At 34.7% G+C, this 24,078-nt stretch overlaps 2 protein-coding genes across 3 annotated transcripts in view; one reads left to right on the forward strand and one right to left on the reverse strand.

The window, feature by feature from the left end:
- LOC128991439 (beta-1,4-glucuronyltransferase 1-like) overlaps positions 1–24,078 on the forward strand; it is a 169,666-nt gene that overhangs the window by 23,253 nt on the left and 122,335 nt on the right. The window lies entirely within an intron of this gene.
- On the reverse strand, positions 18,777–20,345 carry LOC128991679 (uncharacterized). The gene has a single exon (XM_054414774.1). It carries the CDS (start codon positions 20,343–20,345, stop codon positions 18,777–18,779), a length of 1,569 nt encoding a protein of 522 aa, XP_054270749.1.

Below are 24,078 nucleotides of genomic sequence, written 5' to 3' on the forward strand. Positions count from 1 at the left end.
TCACTTAAATGTTAGCTGTAGTCGGGCTTTACCCTTGACCAGAAACACAAAAGTTGCCATAGTTTACGGTAACTTCTTGTATCTTCTGAATACCATATCTATAAGGTAGCAGTGAATAGAGAAATGAGAATATTATATCAGTATACTTTTGTTGCCGGATCAATATGGTTCTAAGATTGTTCTTTTTTATTCTAAATCCAGTACATCCTGTACATAACATTAAGTACTTTCTGAACATAACAGAATGTGTATTGACGATAATTTAGTCAATGTCTCTAGTTCACGATAATTTCGTTTCTGTGGTTTAGCCACAAAATATAACAATACTTGGAAGAATCTGTTTGATTTTCTACCTCTCAATAATTTATGTTGAAAGTTTAAAACAACTGTGTTATTCCACGATCGAACTGTGTATATGATTTGGTAGCTAAGCATATCGGTTTATTTAATGAACATCCATGTTCTATCAAGTGAAATATGTAATACACAATTTATTTTTTACTGTCGGTTTTGTATCTTGACTTTTAAATTATTGCATGCTTATAGCGTAATATTGGTTGTTGATAAACGAAATTCGTCCCCTAATTATTTAGCTTTTAGAAAAGCTTTATCGTAAACATTATAAGGAAAACCAACCAGTATCTAGTTAACTCTTTGAATTACAGAAACTAGTTACTTTCTCCGTCTAATATTGCCAATGACGTGGATTGCTGGGAATTCTCCATTACTTCCTCTAGAACTAGTGTATTAGAATAGCTTTTAGCAAAATATCTACTGAAGCCAAGTAGCTGCAGTGGACAGGCGACTTTCTGCAGGTGGAAAGCTTCAAGGCAGTCGTCGGACCGGTCGTAGGAATATCTAGTAGTCCTCGTCCTCTAGACAACTTGTCCTGTGAAGTATATAAACTAGCAATTCCAGTTTCATGTTAAAGCTGTGGCCAGTTTTGGAACAAAAATGGACGTGGTAGAGTTGAACCACCGGCAGAGTTAGTGATGTTACAGATTTTTTGTCTAATTCGAAATTTTTAGCGAGGACAAACTGAAAGGACTATTGTAAACTATTGCCTATTTTATGTTGCAATGGAAAATATGCAATTTTAAACTATCTAAAGTTGTAAACTGTTAAATGGAAACATAAACATGTTGCACTGTATTCGGTTACAAGTTGATTCATGCCGCAATGCATATTCAATGCAAGGTTGACAAGTATTCTTTTTAAGGTTATGTTAGATTGTTTGTGGCGATTAAAACAAATTTAAATTCAAACGTCGTACTCTTAGCTGCTAAATCTTCCTAAACGATACAATATTTCTACAACACAGAATCATCATAGTACGTTCATTAGGAGATGGAAGACGAAAGACAAATCACGACAAATTGAATCAAAACAGCCTTTGGTGTCAATCAAGTCAGCTGTTACATATCTTATGCGGTGAAATATCAGCTGATGACCTTTCTGTCATCGTTAATGTCTGTCTGTTGGTCATTGTAGCAGTGATCGGCTCATTTAGCTGACGATTGCAAGTGATTCATTGGACGAACAATGACTTATGGAGCCAATTAGGATTCGATTAACTTTCAGTGATTTCGTGCTGTTAATGACTTTCATCCTTCTGATTAATTATGACTAATGAGGGCCTTGGACTTAAGTCATTTTGGAAGAAAGCTTACATTCTCCCATTTAGTTTATTCTTTACGTGTCAAAGGAAGGAAAGGAGAGTTTTGCATTTTGTAAATTTATCTCACGTTTTTTACTAGCAAGGAAACAAACAGATTTTTTATCTATACTTATTTAATACGCAAGCAGGATTTTTGTGACAATTACTCCTCCGAAACTACTGAACCGATTGACATGTTTTTGGTGTCATTGGAAAGAGCGTAACGTGAAGTTGTGCAGGAAACTTTCTTTTTAGGTAAATAATTAGAGAGTGAGGCCCTGGGGCCCTTTAAAGTTTCGTATTTCTCCATAAGGATAACATGGGAGATAATGTTTATTTACAGAAACATATGTTTGTTACTTGAAAATAGTCAAAGTCTACTACATAATAATTGCTGTGTATTATGACTCTTAATGTATACTACATTTCAATCAAGGATTGTGTACCTTAAAGTTTACCCATAATGGATCGGGAGCGTTTCATAAACTCCAAATTTCACAAACTCCAACGCTTAAAATATTAAATAAACAGAGTGGTTCATAACCTCCAATTTTCATAAGCTCCAAATCTATAACATTCAAATAATCACTTTTTCACAATGTCCAAATTTCACAAACTCCAACGTTAAGATACCAAATAAACAGTGCGGTTCATAATGTCCAAATTTCATAACCTCCAACGGTACAGTCTGAGCCAGAAGTCTCTACAGTGGTTGCCACAGTCAGATAGCAGGCACCGTTCGCCAGCGCTCAACTAGGCTACTGATTATACGTGCATTTTATGATTGAAGAACACTCAGCTGTGTGACTCAAATATGTGTTAGCACACAATGTGCAAATCAAATTTACATTTTTAATACCTTTAATTCAAGCTTTCAGCTGAGTTTCTTAACTGTTCCGTCTCTCAATTAAAAAGCCAATTATTACATTACAAATATCGTAAGAGATTTTTTTACCGATGAAAAATTTTAAAACATATAAATATGTTTTATAAGTATATTTTCTAATAGCTGTTAAAATTTCATAATGATTACATCAGTTGTTTTTTTGTTATGTGTAAAAATAGCCCTTTGTTAGAAAAGTGCCGAAAACCTTGTACTTTATTCATTCTACCCACTAAAAGGATGAGTTTAAACTACATAAAAAGGTAGAAACTAACATACATAAACGCAGAAATACATTTTTATAAGTAGGATTTAACTTATACATCATATTGTAGGTATACTGGTCACGTTTCAATAAAAGCTCATACTCGAGTATTTACACTTTTTTACTCACAGCAGTCTCGTTTCTCTTTGCAACTTAATGTGGCTAGTTCAATAATGTTAAAGTTTTGACAAGGTGATAATTTATATTTTGATTGCCTTTTCAGTGGAGAGCTAAGCATTGTATACCTTTTATTTACCAATAAAAATGCGTAATCACAAACAGTGGAGTCTTTGACCGTCGTATAAAATATTAAGGTATGAAGTTGTTGTTGTTGTAACGATTATTGCATATTCTATTTAAAAATAGTGTTCAATGTAAATAATTCAACAAGTTATTAGATAGGTACCTTTTAAAGTTTTGTTGTAACGATTATTGCATATTCTATTTAAAAATAGTGTTCAATGTAAATAATTCAACAAGTTATTAGATAGGTACCTTTTAAAGTTTTTAGATTCTATTTAACAAATTTCCCTATAAGAAAGTACAGTAGCTATTACCGTAGGTGGCATGGTAAGACCTAGGCCCGGGACCGATTTACTTTTTAATTTTGATGTCCCCAGAGGCCAAAAACACAATTCGTTAAAATTGTTATATTTGTATATATATATGTGTGTGTGTGTGTACAGCTGTCCGTGTGAAAGCATGCATTTTCTAAATTTAAACCGACGACAGTCAGGGATTGCCCTGGTGTCTTAAAATGGTTATTAGGTCTTTTACTATCACTAACTTTAACAACAAAACCAAGATACCAGAAAACGCCAAATAAATGTTAGACGTGAGCCGTTGATTAGCTTTTTCAAATATAGATGAATATAAACTTGTTAAATGTTTTAAAATAAAATCATAATATATCCATTGAATATAACATGTACTAACAACCAAATAAATGGCTAAAGAGGATGAAGAAGCAAATAATAGGTATTGTAATGTGGTCTCAACCATGGTCTCAACTATGAACCCGCTGAACGTTTTAAATAGGCCTATTTCGATAGAATGTAAAGTCAATCGCACTTTTAGCAGGAATTCCACCACATAAACTTAGAATAAGAGTAGTTTCTATTTTTGTTTATATTATTTTGACCAGAACCAAATCTAGGGTAAAGTTTAGTCAAAGGGATGCATTTACACTAATTAAGTTTACCTTAACGAAAGGAGAATAAAAGTAGAAATAATAACTGGGCCAGGTCGCTAATTCAGTGGGTTTTACCAAGAACTTAAATTATCTCCACATCTTTATATGCCTTTTCATATTTCACGAAGACAATTTCCGAAATTACAATCGGGGAAGCATTTATATCAAAGAATTTTGTTAACTATAGACTACCGGTAAGCATTAAAATGCACAAACATACGCCTGTAAATTAAGTTACCATTCTTCGTAATGTAATGACGTATTTGATGTAATACAGTATAATGATAATTAAATGCTAGAAACTCAGTTTCTATATCCCGTAAACTGATGCTGAGCCGGACAAACTCCTAGCGCCAATGCCGCGCCAAGCGATTTTATGCCTATTTTTAATCGCTTAAAAATGGTACAAGCAGGCTCCGTATCAAACAAAGCTTCGAATAAAAAATAAAATTCATACTTTGATCTAAAACTTTGCCGCAGGAATTTTTTTCCTGACCAAAAAATAAAAAAGTTCCTCGCTTACTACATTTTTCATGTTTTTTATGGTGTTAAAAAACAATCATCAGTTTTAATTTGCCTAAATAAATTATAAAAATTATGTTAAGGTAAAAACTAGCAACATAGTAATGAGCACTGGTTTTTCCAGAAAAATAATATATCAATTTGAAATTTTTATGTTAACAAATAAGTGTAGCAGAGCAGGTTGAGTGAATGTATGTTTGTGTAAAACAGAGAGGTTCATTCGGCCCGTCCGCCTCGGTATCCCGCCTATTCGATTGACTTATGGCAGAGACTGTACCGTTGGAGCTTATGAAACTTGGAGGTTATGAACCGCTCTGTTTATTTGATATTTAAAAGTTGGAGTTTGTGAAATTTGGACATTGTGAAACTGTGCTTATTTGAAAGTTATAGTTTTGGAGTTTATGAAGTTTGGAGGTTATGAAACACACTGTTTATTTAATATTTTAGACGTTGGAGTTTGTGAAATTTGGACATTATGAACCTCACCCAATGGATCTTACTACTTTATTTTAATGCTGGGAATAGTAAAATTTAGTTGAGAATAAGTTAACATGATTTAGAAAACTTTGCTATGATAATTTATGTATTTAAAATCACAAATCTTTGACATAATTAATTCATTTGAAACTAAACAGCTGATCGACAAATCAAACAAATCATCTACTTCATTTGAATAATGTTATTACACAAAAATAGTTTTTTTTTACCAATAACTTGATTCTTTTTTTACTCGTGGGTGTATTTTGAGTTTGCAGAAAGCACCAAGCCAAGTAACTTTTATCTAATTTTCTTTATAAACTAACAGTATTAATGAATTACTACATGAACTTGACAAGTCAGGTAATTAATTGTCAGTATGCCAAGGGGAAGAAGAGTGGGTCCTCGAAAACAGACGAAGGCAGAGACACCCATCTATAAAATCCAACTGAGTTTTTAAATATAGAGGTCAGTGGATTGCCAAGACACAGATTAGAGTAATAAAAGGGGGCAATAGTTTTATTGGTGAGGGATATTAATACATCAAAAAGGGCCTCATTAATAGCACAAGGCTTCATGTGATCAAAACGGTTAACAACTTAATAGAATGTTTACATCTTAACTGGATCATGTGAGTGGGGACATATTTTGATTTCGAGGATAAAAATGTGTCCGTCTGGAACAATCTCACCTTTTAAAATGGAAAGATGCTAATTTCTGTTATCTTTGGCATTTGCAGCACAAGCACTTTAATTAAAGAGCAGCATGGTTCTACCGGTTCTACCCAGACCAATTTCAGTCATGAGCAACTATATTATTTGTTGTTTTAAGTAAGGCTACATCTTTTAATAGGACACGCATATTCGTTACGGAAAACTCTGACCAGGGTAATCTTTCTGAAGGTAACTTTATGACCAAAATCGTAGTATTCATGGAAGTGCTTTTGTGATAAAAACATTGTTTTTTTAGTGTTTATTTTTTATAGTGTGCTTTCTTCAAAGCAGCATTTTTATGACCCTCAAAATATGCTACATACCTATTGGTTTGATATAATAAAATGTTTTGTTAAATGTGTTTTTAAAATCTTTAAAAAATACCCTATAGCCTTGCTCGCTGCCTATGCCAAACTTGAACTTGAACACTTATTAATTTACTAAATATAATACATATACATCTAGAAAATGGGTGGACTGCTCCTCTTCTAAGGCTTTATGATTACTGTATTTAATTTTCTACGTCGTGTCAATATATAACACGATGAATTTGTTTTCTAAATTCCTATTTTATTTTGCGGGGCATTGAGCCGCACAGGTTCACTAGTTATACATAAAATCCACTAACTACTAGTAACTTTAATCTATGATTGATAGATATGTCACTAAATTGACTGTTGATTAGATACAAACTATTTGTTAAATGATTGTCTTTTTAAGTTGGCTTTTTTACAAAGATTAGGAGTGCCTATTTCGTCATAAAGGAGAACAGAGACTTGAAATAGAGTGGTTAAATAACTATGTACACGACATTATATGGGGATATGAAAATACTTCACTACTACCACATACAATTGAATATATTGATTGTAAGTAGTTCCAATATCTGGGCTAAGACATTATGGACATAACACAGGAACAATTAAAAAAATATATTTTAGTGCACAATGAAAACTGGAGGAAAGGGACGCTAGGATTTTAATCCCGCGATAGCGTTATCACATTTTAACTGAAACATGGGGTTGGAGATCAAAATCGTCGAATGCACTAAGTTTTCCTATAAAACAGCTATAACGACCGGATTACTAGAATTAACAGTAAAAACTCTACGATGCCACAATTCAATTTCTAAAGTAAGTTGCCTTGACCAACGAACTAAAGAAATTAACTTATTTAAGATCTTGAACTCTCAAGAGTTTTATGTTGTTTTAAATACTCTAGTTGAGTGCAATCGCCGCTTGCAGTGTAGTTAAAGCACTTTAGAAAAGTTTTAATAAATGCTTTGTCTGAGTAGGGCCTAATCACAGCGATTGAACATGCAAGACCAGTAGTCCAAGAAACGCTACTGTAGACAGGATACGTGCAAATTGGACTGGCTAATATAATGGTTACTAAAACATCAAAGAGCGGATGTGGGTGCGAACAGGATAGCATCTCTTCTCACGACTAAGTCTTAGACCACCGGAAATGGTTAGACGGACCGGAAGTACGTATTTGCATGGAGACTATTCAAGGTCGTTGCAGAGAAGTTTTACGTCAATTATGTTAACATCGAGAATTGATTCGAGGATTCTGGTAGTTCAGACTGATACTAGGCATTGATGTTTTCTGTGGCATTGTATGCTTACACCAGTACATAGTTGAAGTTGGCAAGACTAATCCCAATCTAAAATCGTAGGCCTGTATAGAAGGGGTATGTCCATTGTCCAACTGCGTATATCCAAGGGGCAAAATGAAATTTTTTACCGGAGAAAAATTGCAAAATACTTGATCGCTCAGAAAAAGGGTTAGTCTCAGGTTTCAGCATGAGTAATTCTTGTTTTTTTTCAAGAACCTTCATCCGATTGTTACCAATTTCAACAGGTCTGTGAAGTAACCGTGTTGTGACCGCTGCAGTGATAAGATATTGAAGGCGGAAGTCTCAAACCAACAATGAATGACTTATCAACCCAAGATACTTGCTCTGAGCCACAGCGTCCGGTACATTATCTTATAGTTCGTTAGTTTTTATACAGTTTGTTGTGCTATATACATATGTTGTGCTACATGTTGCACATATAGTGTAGGCTAACAATAACTAATCACAGTCGATACTGTTCAATTTTAATTTACGCTTTTGTCATGCAAGCTTCATTTAGTACAATTTCAATCGTCATCAACATCTACTAAACCATTCAGTAGCCATGCTTTCTTCTATAGCTCCATGAGACATTGCAATAAAACATAGAAATCAAACATGCGAAATTCAGGTCTTCGAAACATTGGCTTTCAGATGAAACGTTTAATCGCATCTCAACAGTTTAAACTGCCCAGAAGACACGACATTGGCGTTAAGTAATTGAATTCTCTCACTTGTCGAGTCAAACAGCTGATCATTAGCTGAAAACACCACGGCAAGGTACAGTGTAAAACCGTAAAACGCAATTCCTTAAGGTTAATGAGCATCTTTAACGATCGAACCGTAAAAGACAGGACAGGTTTTACTACCTCTTTAACGACCCCGGATCGTCATTGTTTCGATACAGCGTTGTTCGGCAGAAAAACGGGGAAATAAGTAGATTTAGTGGATTAAATTCTACGTTTTACGCAAAGTAGGGTTAAATTATTCTAATCAACCTTCACAATGTGTTTGTCGTTGGTGTGGTTTTACTCGGGATATTTGTTTGGTGGAATAGGTTCTTCTAATGTGTATGCGAGTTTTAATTCGTGTAAAGTTGTTAAATTGCGGTATTTTTTACAAATTGAAAAGTGGGAAACAAAAACGTAATTATTTTCATATCCGCATTTTTTTGTTATATTTCGATGCATACTCACATTAAAGGTGTTTAATGCTGAAAAGTAACAATAAATCTGTGCTCGTGCTGCAATATTAATGTCGCTTTAGGTGATTGAAAATTAAAATTTTTATGAATTTTGATAAAACATTAGATTATGGTATAATTATTGCATTTTGCGTACTAATATTGTAGAATATAGAAAGTTGCTTTCGTCATACTAAAGCAAAAACTGCTGTTTTTTGTACATGCGTTGCGGGTCCATTTTTAGTCTCTAGGACCTAGGGAGTAAACGCCTTTTTAGTCCCTAGGGAGTAAAAATCTGCTGTTGTAAACAGTTTTACAACAGTTGTACAGTTGTGCTGTTGTTGTGTGATTGTAGAAATCACATGGATCGTAATAATTTGTCGATATTTTTAATTGGGAATGTTTTATCTTATTGTTGCGTTCTTGTTAATAGTTCGACATATCGATGGTACAATGTTCAGTACAATCGTAATAGGCGAAATTATTAAATTACTAAACAGTTGCTTATGTACATTAGCTACGCTAGAAGTATTTTTGAGAGGTTATCTTTAACTGAAAAGTATTTTCGATACCTGACTTAGTTTGTTAAATAATTTTTCAATATACTATGACGAAAATATTGTCCATCACAAAAAAGTGTCACTTTACGTCCTAGTGATGAAATATACTATTGTTTAACAATAAGTCTTAAAAAAAAAAACTATTTTTCGTAAAGAATCACTTTACGCCCTAGTGGTGAAAATCTACTATTTCTTACCCAAAAATCAGTTTTTGAAAAAAGAAATATCCAGAATTTAACAGTTCTATATAAATACAGTACTCGATAAATGTATCCAATCTATTGTCAACTTGCCCAAAGGCCATGAGTCATTTCCACCTAAATAATGCTATACTTGCGTTTTGTAACTGAATCTGGAAAGAGAAGTTAATTAAAATTAATATCCCGATGGTTTGCGTGCATGTTGCGAGGAAACCCAGATCGACCCGCTAAATAGAGATACATAATTAATTCCGAATGTGGATAAAATTCACACAACGATTAATTAAACTATAAGATGGGACACTGAAAGTTTTTTAATCGTGAAAAAGGTGAGTTTAATTTTAAAAACAATTAAAACAAATATGACTCGTTTTCACCGAGTAGAAGTGGGGAACTGTGATATTAAAGCTGGAATTCAATTAAGTCAGGCCCGAATGGGCTTTTAAGATAACTCTGGTATATTGGACCTAGCAACACTGTAGATGCGACTGGGCGGTAAAATAAATCCCTGTTTTGAATACAACCCCCGACCCAACATGCAAATACCAGTGAATTACATTTGTACCTTTCGTGTGGTGGCGAGAATTTGCTCAAGGTAGCTTCGTTTATTTGACCTGCTTAGTGTGTGTAAAGTAATTTTCCTTTTCATTGTTGGTTCAAGTTGGTGGTTTGATTTCGATGTTAATTCATTCGTTCTCCGTGATTAGAGTTTTGTGTCCAGTTTTGATATGATTTTTCCTATTTATTTACATGATTATAGCCTATGGCTTAGCTTTTGATATAAAGCTACAAAATAAAAGGGCTTTATTCTATGTTTCTTTATGTTACCGTAGCCTACAATGCATCTTCACCTTAGGCCCCGTTTATGCACCAAGAGCGGGAGCGGGGCGATAGCGGGCCCGCTCCCGCTGTGAATGGGGCTGTTTATGCACGAAGAGCGATAGCGGTAGCGGTTGGTTAAAGGAGAATGGAAGGGGGACACAGTCTTGCCAACTCAAACTCTGCCAAATAATTAACACAACTATTTGTCCTAAGTGCACGTGCGCGTGGGTCAAGTTGGCAACCCTGGCTTCAACCGCTCCCGCTCCCGCCGTGCATAAACAGTCCCATTTGACTCAATGTAGTTGAAAACCGCTCTATCCAAAGCAACCGCTGCGATTTCTAACTACACAGCGGGCGAATTAGAAACCGCAGCGGGAGGTCAACCGCTATCGCTATCGCTCTTGGTGCATAAACAGCCCCATTTAACTCAATGGTGTTAGAAATCGCTCCCGCTGTCGCTACCGCTCCCGCTCTTGGTGCATAAACGGGGCCTTAATCCTACAAATTATCGTACAAATGTATGATACATTTTTATAATTTTGTTTTTAGACACATTGAGAAGAAAAGTGCAATTTGAAATTTATCTTCCTGCCTAGAATTAATTATGCGTTAAACTCTGTATAGGTGGAGTAGCATTTTGAGATATAATTCAAACACCTAGCTAATGTTTACTACAACATTATTTTTCATAATTTCCGCATTAATAGGTTAACAAAGAATCACGCCCAAATTTGGTTTAATCGAGGTGAATTCCCTGAAAATGTTCATATGAAATAATCAAATCGGGTGTTTTATGAAAGGGTACGTGCGAGACTATCTGTATATGACAATGCCCTCTCAATCGAACCCCTTAACTCCCTTCGGTGTTTTAGCGAATTTCCCTAAAGGGAAGTAGCTATTACCGTAGGTGGCACGGTAAGACCTAGGCCCGGGACCGATTTACTCTTTCATTTTGATGTCCCCAGAGGCCAAAAACACCATTCGTTCAAATTTTTATATATGTATATATATACGTCCGTGAACGCGATAACTTGAGTAGCCTATTTTTTTTCCGATTTTGATGAATTTTGGTTTAAAGGTGTAAGGTGGGATAAACTTGAATGAGTTCGCAAACTGGCATGATCGGACCATGGGAACAGGGTTTTACGGGGGCTTTTATGGGGTAAAATATGGTTTTTCTCATTTTTGACCCTCAAAACAAAAAATTGAGCTTAAAAAACAAATAATTTAGTATATCAAAGTGTTTGGTACGGCTAATGGTCATGGAGAAAATTAAAAAAATTGGAAATTTCAAATTCCCATGTTATTCTTATGGAGATTATTGTAAAATGTTGTAGTATTGCGTGTTTATGGATATATTTTGATCAAACTTGGCAAATTTATTTATTTTATACTAAGCTATCAATATTTTACTAAAAATACACTTTATTAGTTTCCTTGTAGCAGCAAACCTAGGCACTCATTAAACCTTATGTTATTTAAATAGATTTAATTGAAAATAAATTCAGACAAATGGAAATTCGCTTAGTCGGCAGGTTTGCTGCGGCGGGGGTATTATCTTTGATCAACGATCATTGAGCTGTTTCCAGGACACTTGTTCTTGTTTGTATATTTAAAAATTATAACATTCCTCTGCTTGGTGTTATTAGAGCTAATACACCCCTTTTCAATAAAATTAAATGAAACGCTTCATCTCTATAAACCTACGGACTTTTTTTGTAACCATACTGAGCCAATTATTGATTTAATAAAGCATTATTCGCACTAAGTGATATAAACATTGTCTCAACTACAGTAGTAGGCCTACTTACCTTTGTGACTATGAGGGATTCTAAAAGATCGCAATAGGGAAATTTTTAATCTATGGCTGACATGGAAGAAATTAATTTGCCAAATTTTCTGAAGTTTCATTTCCAAGCAATCCACGGAAAATTATAATATCCATAATAATAACTATGCCGATGTGAGTTTTCAATAAAATATCATGCCAACAAAGCAAAACATGATTTTTTTCGACATCGAAAATGATCAATGCAATTACTATTATTTTGAGATTTCAAGTAATCCTTCCCATAATTACACTAAATTGTTTACAAGTGATTTTATTTTAAACCAGCAATTTGTTGGTAAAAATGTCATCCCCATGTTACATTTGTAGACAGTTTTTTGAGAAAAATCATCGTTTATGTTCATAGTTTTGTAGTTTATATTCATGTGTTATGTATCATAGTTTATGTGAGCCACCGACAGATTGTGCTGATCTAAATCACTGATTTCTGTCGAATACGCAATCTTTTCTAACGATTTAAACTAATGGAATGACTAATTGTGAGCTATAGCAACTGTTATGATCCATCAACTTGGCCTGCAACAAAAAATAATAAGGAATATATAGTTTTAGTCACTAGCGCATTCTGTGACTGGCTCACCCAATATGGTATGGACGTATTTTCATATTCAACAATAAAATAGTAACGCGGTATAGTATAACAGCATTGTATGATGATATAAGACGCACTCTTGTAACGTAAAAACGTTGAAGAAAATAGCTGTATAATGTAGATTTTGTTAAACTTATAATTGTTATAACTTTTTTATCAGTTAAGATACAACTTTTTACTCAATAACCTTTTCTTGTGGCCATATTTTTTGGATTAAAACTACGTTTTACCCGATGTCCTATCTCGTACCGTTATCGAGCTACAGTCGTTTCAATGCATAGCGCGTTCCGCCATCTTTGCCCCCCTCCCCCCAAGTTCTCGACCACCTGAAAAGTAGGCGACATGCGTATTTTTTATCACCACAGCCCATATTACAACTATCAGCAAAGATATTTGATATTACTTCTTTGCGACAATCACAAATTAATTCTACTTTCGGTAAAAAAAAAAACTACACGAAAAGTCAATTTTTACATATTTTATACAATAACTTGTTTATTTATAGAGATACGACCTCGGACTCAATAACCATTATTGAAGTCCACATTTTTAGAATTACAACGACGTTTTAACCGATGTTCTATCTTTTACAGTTTTCGAAATATCAGCGTTTTAACGCATAGCGCAAACCACCATGTTTGCCCCCTCCCCCCCCCCCACCTTATCGACCACTTTTGAAATAGGCGACATACGTAATTTTGATCACCACAGTCCATATTACAATAATCAGCAATAACATTGCGTACTACTTTCATGCATGCTCAAACCCCCTCAGCTCCTGGACTATAACAGAAAATACCGATAAGACAACATTACATCATTCCGACTAATCGAAAAATCACGGTTTATAGATTGTATAAATCTCTGTTTTTATCATCCTGTAAGTTTGGCAATGACAAATACACATACTGTTCCATTTATTGTCAGATATTAAATAGCGTGTGATTTTTCATCACATCCAGTGACTTGTTTTGATCAAACATCTAATCACATACCTCACGTGACACGAAGGATTTATGTTGTTTTCACTTGTGTACAATGTTGTTAAATAGATAGTAGTGTGTTTAATTTATACTGTTATTGAATGTTTTATTTCGTGTTACAGGTTGGGGTTATTAGCTTATTTGACTGTTTGGAAAACATAAGTAAGTACAGTACACACCTTTTGCATACTTGTTAAATTGGATAACCTTCATTATCGTAGCTATTCGAATAACGTGAAAGAGTCTAACACAATAAATGTCATAGAGTTTCATAGTGAAATAGTTATGCAGTGAATGCTTATTATGGTTTTTAGTGTTCATTATGACCACTATTTTTGGCAACTAGTTAAAAAAAAAATTTTTTGCCGACAAAAAAAATAATTTGACCAAACGATGTATCAAATTGTATGTGCATCTTTTTATATTGAGTAAAAAAATCGCTTTTTCCATTAGAATATCGCTGAAATTAAAACTACTGGTTTCAAAAGTGACTGTTAATTGACTTAATATATAATTTATTTGTCACGCAGAATATATTGTCAAAAGTATACTCTCTCAGTGTGTAATGATTGTTGTGCCAATGGTTTCACTGGCAAACAAAACAAACAACAGAGTCTACTAATGCAATTGCACTGTAAGTGTGTCTTGTCTTTGGCAGTAAATTAAATCCTACTCGGGTAAAACCTAAACCAACTCGTCGCACCTGCGTTGCATGTAAATAAGCCAGAACGGAAGACTGCAGTTCGACAATGTTTTTAACAACTCAAGATTCTCGGAATTTTCTTCATTTACATAAACTCACTGTGAATAGAGACATTCCAGTCTCTTCAAACAGCTCCTTTCGTTTAATATTTGCTCGTCTTTATTTTGTAAGAATTCTCGAAAATGAGATCCTACTGTATTGTTTTGTTTGCTTATTCTATGCATTTAAAAATACATAGAAACTGACTAGCCATAGTTTTTTTGTACTTTTGACCGGTAATCAAAACTCAGTATAAATAGCTTATTTTACAATCGTGAACCATACTTAATTTTAGTATGTTAGACTTGTTTGTCTGACTTATTCCCTCTTTTATTTCGACCATTTGAAACAACCAGTTAGAATTGTTTCAACGATGAAATGTTTGGAAAGTATTTAAGTCAGTATCCACCAAATTGAAGAGACCGTTGTATAAAGTAATTTCCTCTAGTGCTAGTGCTCCGCCCCAGTGGTCTTTAAACTCCTCATGTTATCCTTATGAAAAAAACATTTGTTTACTATATGATCAAATGGATAATTACAGCAGCTAGTAAATACTCATTTACTCTTTATAAGTTCATTCTCATTCATGGATTTATATGTATTTATCTACTTATTGAGATAAATTAATTTACCAATCACTGTGTTTGTATTTGGTTTTACTTGAATTTGAATACTGTTTATGTAACCTACCCTTTGAGGAGAAAAGATCAATGCACATAAATAAATCAATGTAAATATTTATTTTATAATTTACGATACAAATCAATAACACAACCGTCCAAAAGAATTAATTTACTGCAAAATGGATAACCACATGTCAATCATTAAAGGCTGCCTTGCAGAATGAGCTTTTTTCTGTGGCTTCATGTTGAAATACATAGTTCATGTAAGGTTGTAAGGAAACATGTTTCCTTATCTGATATTGTAAAGATATGAAGTTAATTAGTGATAGTAGGTATCGCCCCTGATGACTCAGTCTGTACCATGTGATGAAATTAGAACTTTTAACGCTGATATTTTTAAAATTACTCGTACTATATTAAAGTCTACAATACTAAAACGTATGTTAATTACACATTGTACTGTATATCGTAATACAATATACAGGGTGTAAAAAACTGAACAACTTAAAGCCTAATACTGTACAATCTATTTAAGCGTCCATAGATCATTTTTTAAATAAATATGATAGAGGAACTCATAAAGTTTTGTTTCAACATGATTTGCATGTATCAGCTGTATCATTGTTGTCGCTCAAAGATTTTAACTTCAAAACATAACCTGCATAAAGGCAAACGTCACGAACGTGCAAGAGCAGTGTGTTGAATGGTACATTGAAACAAATAATATTCGTCTGGGGTTTTGTCAAAGACCAAATTTATACATGTCGAAAATCGCCAATGTTCGAGAATTGAGATTGAGAGTGATGCCGCCTTCAAAACCATCACTGATTATAATGCAACATTGAGTGTGGTCAGAGTTGGATGTATTAACTTTCTTTTTACCAACAATGGAAGCAATGTTGATTTTTCAAATTAACCCCTACAGACAAAATATACAGACAAAATTAAGAATATGTGTGTTAATTTACATTTATTAAAATTTCTGTAAAATATTTACACTGTAACAAAGTTGTTCAGTTGTTTTTGGGACACCCTGTATGTTGTACGTATAAATTATATCCATAACAGTTGAAATTAGACAGTGAAATTCACGACTATTATTATTTAGTAGCTGTTGTTAATGATTCAAATAATACACTCAATGTATGTTTTCGGTTGTGCCACTCAAATAATATAACTAATAGATGTTGAACAAATCATTTATGTGTATGTTGGATGTTTATGTGCTTCGTGTTCAAGCAGCCAACCAAGCAATTAATAGCTTTTGCCATTTAGAATTTATCGTTACAATTATAATTATAAAATTCCTGTATACTTCATTATTAACGAATTTCCCATATAGGGAAAAAGCTATTACTGTAGTACTCATTGTAAGACCTGGACGCAGGACCGATTTACTTTTTCGTTTTGAGGTCCCTAGAGGCCAAAAACACCATCCGTTCAAATTCATATATATATATTTATATATGTGTCCGTTAGCGCAATAACTCGAGCAAAACTCATCCGATTTTGATGAAATTAGGTACAAACGTGTAAACCTACGTTTAATCGAACGAGTTCGCGAACCAGCATGATCGGACTATGGGAACAGGTGTTTATGGGGGGTTTTATGGGGTAAAAATAGGGTTTTCCCATTTTTAACCCTAAAAACTTAAAATTTAACATTTTCTTTCCAAGCCATTTTGTAGAGCTTAAAAAAACAAATAATTTAGTATATTGAAGCGTTATTATGCGCCTAATGGTGTTATATAGACTATATAGTGTTATATAGTCAATGCTAATGGTTACGGAGAAAATTTCAAAAAACTGTAAATTTAAAATTCCCATGTTATTCTTATGGAGAATAAATAAACTGTTGTAGTTTGCTTGTTTATGAACATATTTTGATCAAATTTGGAAAATGCATTCATTTCATTCTAAACTATTAACATAAAAAAAACACACATTTTTACCCTCCCTGTTGCAGCAAACCTAAGACTTGTTAAATTAATGTTATTTAAATAGGGAATAAATGTGACATTTTTAAGGAGACATTTTTGTGTAAATCCAATCAAGCAAATGGAAATGCGCTTAGTCTGCAGGTTTGCTGCGGTGGGGGTATTTTAGTTATCTGCTCTACTTTTGTCACATAAATCATTTCAGGATAGTTTGAATACTCTGTAATTATTTCCAAGCCAGCAATACAGTCAACACCCCCCACTGACACTGTAGTCCAGCCCTCGGCAAGTACAAAGTCTCGCTACGGGGTTCTTTGCTTCATTATGGTCTATGATTAACCATCAGCCTCGACTTTGTTTGTCGAGAGCTATATTGGAGTACAGAAACTACGCGGGGGGTCTGAGCGAGCATTGCATTGTAAATATTGTTAAGGCTGGTTGTAATAATAGCAATAACGATAAGGAAGTATTTCGCACAAAGAATGGATGAACGCATTTTATTTTATCCTTTAGTAATTTTGTTACAGTCTAAGCAAAAATTGTTATGGTAGACTGGTCCTATGGTAAATATAAGCGTGTTATTTGTGTTTCGTGTCGGTGACGTTTTGGTACTAATCACAATCAGTTAACAGTTTTTATTTATTTGAGAGTTAATGTTCAGATATCTGGTTTACTCTGCAGTTAAACCAGTTTTAAAGCTGGTTAAATTACAAGAAACGAAATTTGAAATTAGTAAAATAAATATAGTTAACTAAAAGACGCACAAACCTTACAATCTTTTTCAGCTGGTTCATAAAGATGACAAATATCTTTTTCCTACAGTTACTTGACAAAGTGGGCTTCCTTGCACAGTTTTTAGTGCGCCAAGTAGCTAATTGATGCATTTACTTACTTTTGCCGAACTCCAGTATTCCAACCAAACAACACAAAACCGTGTTAAAGAAGTTCAAATACCTGCTATTAGGCAATCCACTTTTGTTGTAGTAAACACAACTATACTTGAATAGATACAACTTCAGTATCGGCGTGGTGTGGAGGGGTAGCGAGCAGTGGGGAGACTACTGTTGCGGTGTTGCCGCGTTGTCGCGGACGGCCTACGACTGCAGTGAGCGGGAACTGCCCAACTAACTTCAACACAGAATATGCGCGCCAGCGTACTTGTCAACAACGCAAACGCACGCAACGTTACTATTACGACATACGAACCCAACTTACCAACCCGAGTAAATCTCATTAACCACGCCTCAGTGAATACTCTACTTAAAAGTTCAAATAAAATTAATAGGCTAATTTAAAATATAATTAATTCGTCATATTTAAAAATATTGTATACTAGAAGTAAAAAAATGTTTCATTACGTATAAATAAAAAAAAAAAACATATTTAACATATTAAAAAACATATAAAATATATGTTTTGTGATAACTTTAAATATATAATTTTCTGATACAACGATATATAATTTCTTAATAACTGATGCACCCTCTTGGTCAGGTAGTTTGCCTATTGAGACAGCGTAGGGGTTGGGCTGTGCGGCGCGCGCCGCACCGTGTGAAAGCTCCCTTCACTGTGTGCTTTTATTTCGTCTCTGTTGATAGTTTCCGCTAGTTTATAGTAACCAGGAAGGAAATTTTTCTGATTTAACAAAAAACGTTTAGTTCAAATTTATGATACTATACGTATTTTGGTTACCTATTTATTTTGTTCAGTCAATTTATTTATGAAAATTATGTTCAGTTAAAAATTTAGTACCTATGAGTATAAAAAATTATCTTTATAAACTGGTTAGATTTAAAAACCTTTAGTTAAGTACTAATAAGATCAAGCTGGACAAATGTCTTTGTTGGCCACGACTGAAGAAACTAATAGTAATAAATAATACCTCAAGTTTTAATAATCTTAAATACAAAATTGTTTCTGAAATAAATGCACACATATTGCTCCAAAATAAAGCTTACCTAATATTGTGAAAAGTCTAGGACGTTTTCGTTAGTGGATGTGGATGGCAGTGGATTTATTCCATCGAAGTCATCATCGCTATCATCTGCTCCGTAATCAGCATACGTTTGGTTGACATATATTTCCTGTGTCCCTTCGTCAGTTTGCACTCTGTATTCATCAGAAAAATCCTCAAGGTCACTATTTTCACTGTCACTGTCATCTCCATTCACGTGTATTATTAGTTCTTCAACTGCTGTTTCAATGAGACCCTCTTGTGCCCACGCTTCTAAAATTATTTTTTTTGTGTGTCTTACGATATTCGTCCATTCTACGCTTGTCACTTGTCCAATGCCTTCTTCGGTTAATCTTTTAATTTCAGTTAGGTTAAATGCTTTATTGTTTCGAGCAACGTGTCCCTTGACTTGCGCCCAAACCATTTCAATTGCATTGAAATGGCAATGGTAAGGTGGGAGCCTGACGATCTTGTGTCCTTGGGCCTTGGCCATCTCATCTATTAAATACTTGGGGGTCGTTGGTTTATACCTGTCACTTAGTTCTAATAATTCTGCTTTTCTTAAATGTTCCTCAAACTGTATGTTGTGCTCACTGAGCCATTCCTGAATTTCTGTTTTTTTGTTGGCTTGTGTTGGAGCCTTATCCAAAATCTTGGAATGGTATGGGGCATTGTCCATAACAATAACCGATGGGGTTGAAAGGTTAGGCAGAAGTGATTCTGTGAACCATTTAAAAAATGTATCATGGTTCATTTCTTCGTGGTAGTCTGTGGTTTTCTTTGAAGAAAACAATAAACAACAGTTAGGAACAAACCCTTCAGATGTTCCAGCGTGCAGCAAAATCAACCTACTACCTTTACCAATAGGAGCTGCTAACGTACCTTCAGTTGTCTCGTCAGTCCATCCTCGAGCGAGGGTGTGGCCGGTATTCACCCATGTTTCGTCTAACCACACTATCTTATCGAAATTCAAATCTTTCACCTCCCGCAGAAACCGGCAACGCCAAGCAACAATATCATTTCGTTCCAATAAAATTCTCCTCCGATTCAACTTTTTATACTCAAACCCCAAAGTAACTAAAACACTCTTGAGAGAAAAACTGCTGCCTCTAAATAAATTTGCGTCCCTTAATGAAATCAAGAGTTTTTTAATTGTAGGATGCTCTTTTTTCCTAATATAATCATATATATGCCGGCGAATAGCATCCTGTTGGAAACCATCTATGGCAGTGACGGTTTTCTGTTTCTTTCTCCTTTTTCCAGGTGTCTGTAAGGTCGTAGTGGCATTACCAACCTCATTAATAAGTTTTTCCTTCTCCTTGCATATTGCAACGACTGTATTTTTATTTAGACCTAACGCTGCTGCGGATCTGTCTACTACCCTCTCTAATGGTATTAAGATAGCCCTGTTATCCTTTTCTCGCTGAAAAAAATTCCGTACATTAACCACAAGTTCCCGTGACTGGCTGCGTAAAGCAGATCCCTGGCCAACTTTGGTGTAAGGTGATGGTCTCACTGGCCGAACGCGAGGACGCCCTCGTTTATTAACACTAGCGCCTCCTCTTCTTTCCATCAGAATTAATATGATAACACAACGTAATATGAAACAACAGATTTAACACGATATTACACCATGTAATTCCCAAAACCACTCACGACAACAACACTGGACGCAGACAACGCAACGGCACTACTGAGAGTTCCTGCCCTCTGGCCCTCGGCATATACTGTATATATCTGTAAACATCTGTTGTAAACATCATTACTCATATCATCTTTGTTATGATGAGTGGGTGGTCGCGTCATTTGATTCGGTGCAGTCTCGTGTCTTCGCCTACAGAGTTCTGTTTTGATTTGTCCATTGCTTGCCTATGTAAAAACTATAGCTGAGTTGAGCAAACAGGCAAAGGACATATTTCCCTTTTTAAAAGAAAAAGTTACGCATAAACTCAAAATTTCGCGAAATAATATGTATAAAGCACTATAATTCTTAGTATATTTGTAATTGAGAAATAATTAAAAAAAAAATCATAAAAAAGATTAATTGGTTTCACTTTAAAATGTATTACACACGGCTTTTGTTTTTTAGACATAAACCTTAATTTTGTAATTTTATCTTTTTTGCGCAGTAATATCACTATGCCTTAAATCTTTAAACATGTATAAATATTACTATCACAATATTACTATATTGAAAACAAGCTGGGAGTAGTTTTGATAGGTTATCTCTACACAATCATTATTTTATTTTCTAGCTAGGTTTGATGATGCAACATGATGAAGAATATAGTTCAGCACACGAGCAAAAATGGCTTTTGAGGCTCTAGTGATAGAATATACTATTCCAACATCAAAATGTTTGTTTTGGAGCTTAGGAGACTGAACTCTCGCGGACAGTATAATGTTTTACTCGAAGTAGTCACTGTCATCTATCATAACACTGGAGGAACTGCACATGTGCGTGCGTGCGTGGAGTTGCTGTGCGATATGGCAACAGCGCCTGTTGCTATGGAAACCGCGTCAGGCTCTCCTCGCTCTTATTGGTCTGGTAGACAACCTGGCAGTTCTCCCTCTTACTTGAACGTCAGATAGCCCCACCACGCCGATACTGAAGTTGTATCTATTCAACTATAGTTTCGGCACCATCATTTTACCATTGTACAAGGACGGTTTTCTTTCTTCATATGAAGAGCCTCATATTATTTAACCAATGAAAATAATAAATAAACATTTAAACACAACACAAACACGAATACGAAACATTTAAGGTAATTGATCAGTTAAGTAAACAGACGACACTAACGAAGAGTGTTGAGTACAGACTGCTTCCTTCTTGTTTTTCCAACATTTCTTGACATTTCTATTACTACTTAACTTTCGTCCTAATTAACTAATTAAACCTTTGTACGCATACTATCTTGTTAGCATACATGGCAAGGGGTTGACTTACTGTTACACATAAGCTTATTAATCTTGTCAATTTGCTGTAATATATATTTCGTCGTGAAAGAATAACAAAAAGTTTTAATCTGTTACCACAACCTGTATAGTGCGGAAGGTAGTTGTAAGCGCAGTATAGTATAGGCATTGAGTATAAACCTAAGTTAAGTTTATACTCAATGGTATATGTTACGGCTAGGGTAGACTAATCTTGAAGCCCTGCAAGCAACCATGTGCAAGTGTCTGACTAAGTGGATTGCAGACTTGTGCAATCGTCTTGCTTCAGAGCGGATTTTGACTCATTTTAGATAGTCCCGGGACCGATTTACTTTGTCTTGTACTATGTGACTCAGGCCCGGGACCAATTTACTTTGTACTATGTTTTGGTGTCTCCAGATGCTAAAAACATAATTCGTTTAAATTGTTATGTATGTGTTCTTGAACGTATAACTTGAATATTTTTGTCCGATTTTGATAAAAATATGTTTAAATGTGTAGGGCGGGATAAACTTGAATGAGTCCGCGAAGCAGCATTTTGGGAGAATGGGAACGGAGTTTTATGTGGCGAAAATTGGGGTTTCCTATTTTTGACCCTCAAAACATAAACTTATATAATGTCTCACTAAATTATTTTTAAGAGCGTAAAAGATATAATTTAGTACATTGAAGTGTTTTTGTGCGGTTATTGGTTACGGAGAAAATTTAAACAATTTGTTAACTTAAGATTACCATTTTTACTAAAAAAGTCATATAATTACCCCCTCCTACAGTAAGGCTGGGTAGCCTACTTAAAACCTAGCGTTATTTAAATAGATTTAAGTGAAAATCAAATCAGACAAATTAAAATTCGCTTAGTCTGCAGGTTTGCTGTGGCGGGGTATTTGTTTTTGGTTCTGTGGTTTCAATGTGTTATTTTAAAAGTAATTGATGTATACAACATAATCTGCAACATACACTGGTCATTTGTCACAGTATTGTAGATTGACCCAACCACGTAGACGTTACGTACAGGTCGAGATCACGTTGTTGGGACATACGCCGTCAGTCATCCAGGCTGTTACATATTCCACACTTGTTAAGCGGTGAACTTGAGGAATGTTTCGGGAGAAAAATGCGCATACATGTTTAACTGAGATGAAGTACCTAGCAGGTCATAGCAAATATGTAAGAGATTTAGGATTTTTGTGGTTTATCTATGATCATAATCCATATAATCCTTAGTGAGTGACAAGTCCACTCTCTTTGATTTCGTCCTCTTTAGCCTTGGATAGATTCTAAGTTCTTTGACAGGCGTTAAGTAAGGTTTTAAATGTGTTTGATCGGTATTTAGATAAGTTACATTTTAGTTGTTTATTATATATGTATTTTTGCTCTTACAGTTTGTTTGTTCTATTGTATACGTTTGGCTGATCAATAACTACATCTGCAAGGATAGCAAGTGGTTGAAAAGTTTGGTGGAACATTTCCTGACATTCTCCTACCTGAAACTCTCTCAACGTTACTTAACTGTGTTGTTTTTCTTCATAGCATTAGGCTTGTTACATAAATCATCAGGTTTACTTAGATAAATATAACTAGCATAAAACTACGTGTGCATAAACTGCTAAATGTGTTTTTTAGCTAGAAAGTAATAATACTAGTTAACACCAGTATACTATGTATTCTCTTTTCGGCGTACATGTTTAGCTGATAGTAAATTTGGCATAGTTAGCTTCTTTATTTTAGGCTAAATTTTTGCTCGAGTGGTTTGATTGTAATTACTCAAAACACAACTTCAACATCGAATCCGCTGTTGGTTTGTATAATCATGTGTTTTCTGGTCTTGTCTTTGAATCGTACAGTAAGCTGATCTGTCATTTCAGTAAACCTATTCAATGTGTTTTGCTTGACGACTAAACACGTAGCTTCCACATGACTCCCTATCCTAAACACACGTACGCTATACGCTATACGCTACCTTGTGCTAAGTTGTCTGCTGTCGCCGCTGCGCGTGTCTAGCCTTCATGCATATTTATTTTCCCCTCCATTACCCACTTCGTGTTCTTACCCACCTATATAGTTGTACACAGACATTTAAATATACCTAGAGTAGTTAATGTTGTGTAATGTGTTCGTTAACTGTATTCCTCCGCTTTTCTTACATGTTTTTATTAGGCTGAATAACTTACCTTTTGCATACAAGTGCATTTAAGATATTGCATTTTTGTTGCATCTAGCCTCACAAATTGGGGAGCGAGCTGGTCTAGTGGTTAGAGTGCGGGACTCCGGTTCCTGGTGTCCCGGGTCCAAACCCCGCCAAATCACCAATGGATTTTATCTAAGTGATATTGCCGTAACCACTAGGTCTAGCCTAAAGTATATTTATA

This window comes from Macrosteles quadrilineatus, unplaced genomic scaffold (genome assembly GCF_028750875.1).
Source record: "Macrosteles quadrilineatus isolate MER2022 unplaced genomic scaffold, UCM_ALF_1.0 Scaffold_4__1_contigs__length_99947679, whole genome shotgun sequence".
NCBI classification, from domain to species: Eukaryota; Metazoa; Arthropoda; class Insecta; order Hemiptera; family Cicadellidae; genus Macrosteles; species Macrosteles quadrilineatus.

What these genes read in the sequence shown, in the direction of transcription:
- LOC128991679 (XM_054414774.1), bottom strand. Translation starts at nt 20,345, where the DNA reads ATGGAAAGAAGAGGAGGCGCTAGTGTTAATAAACGAGGGCGTCCTCGC.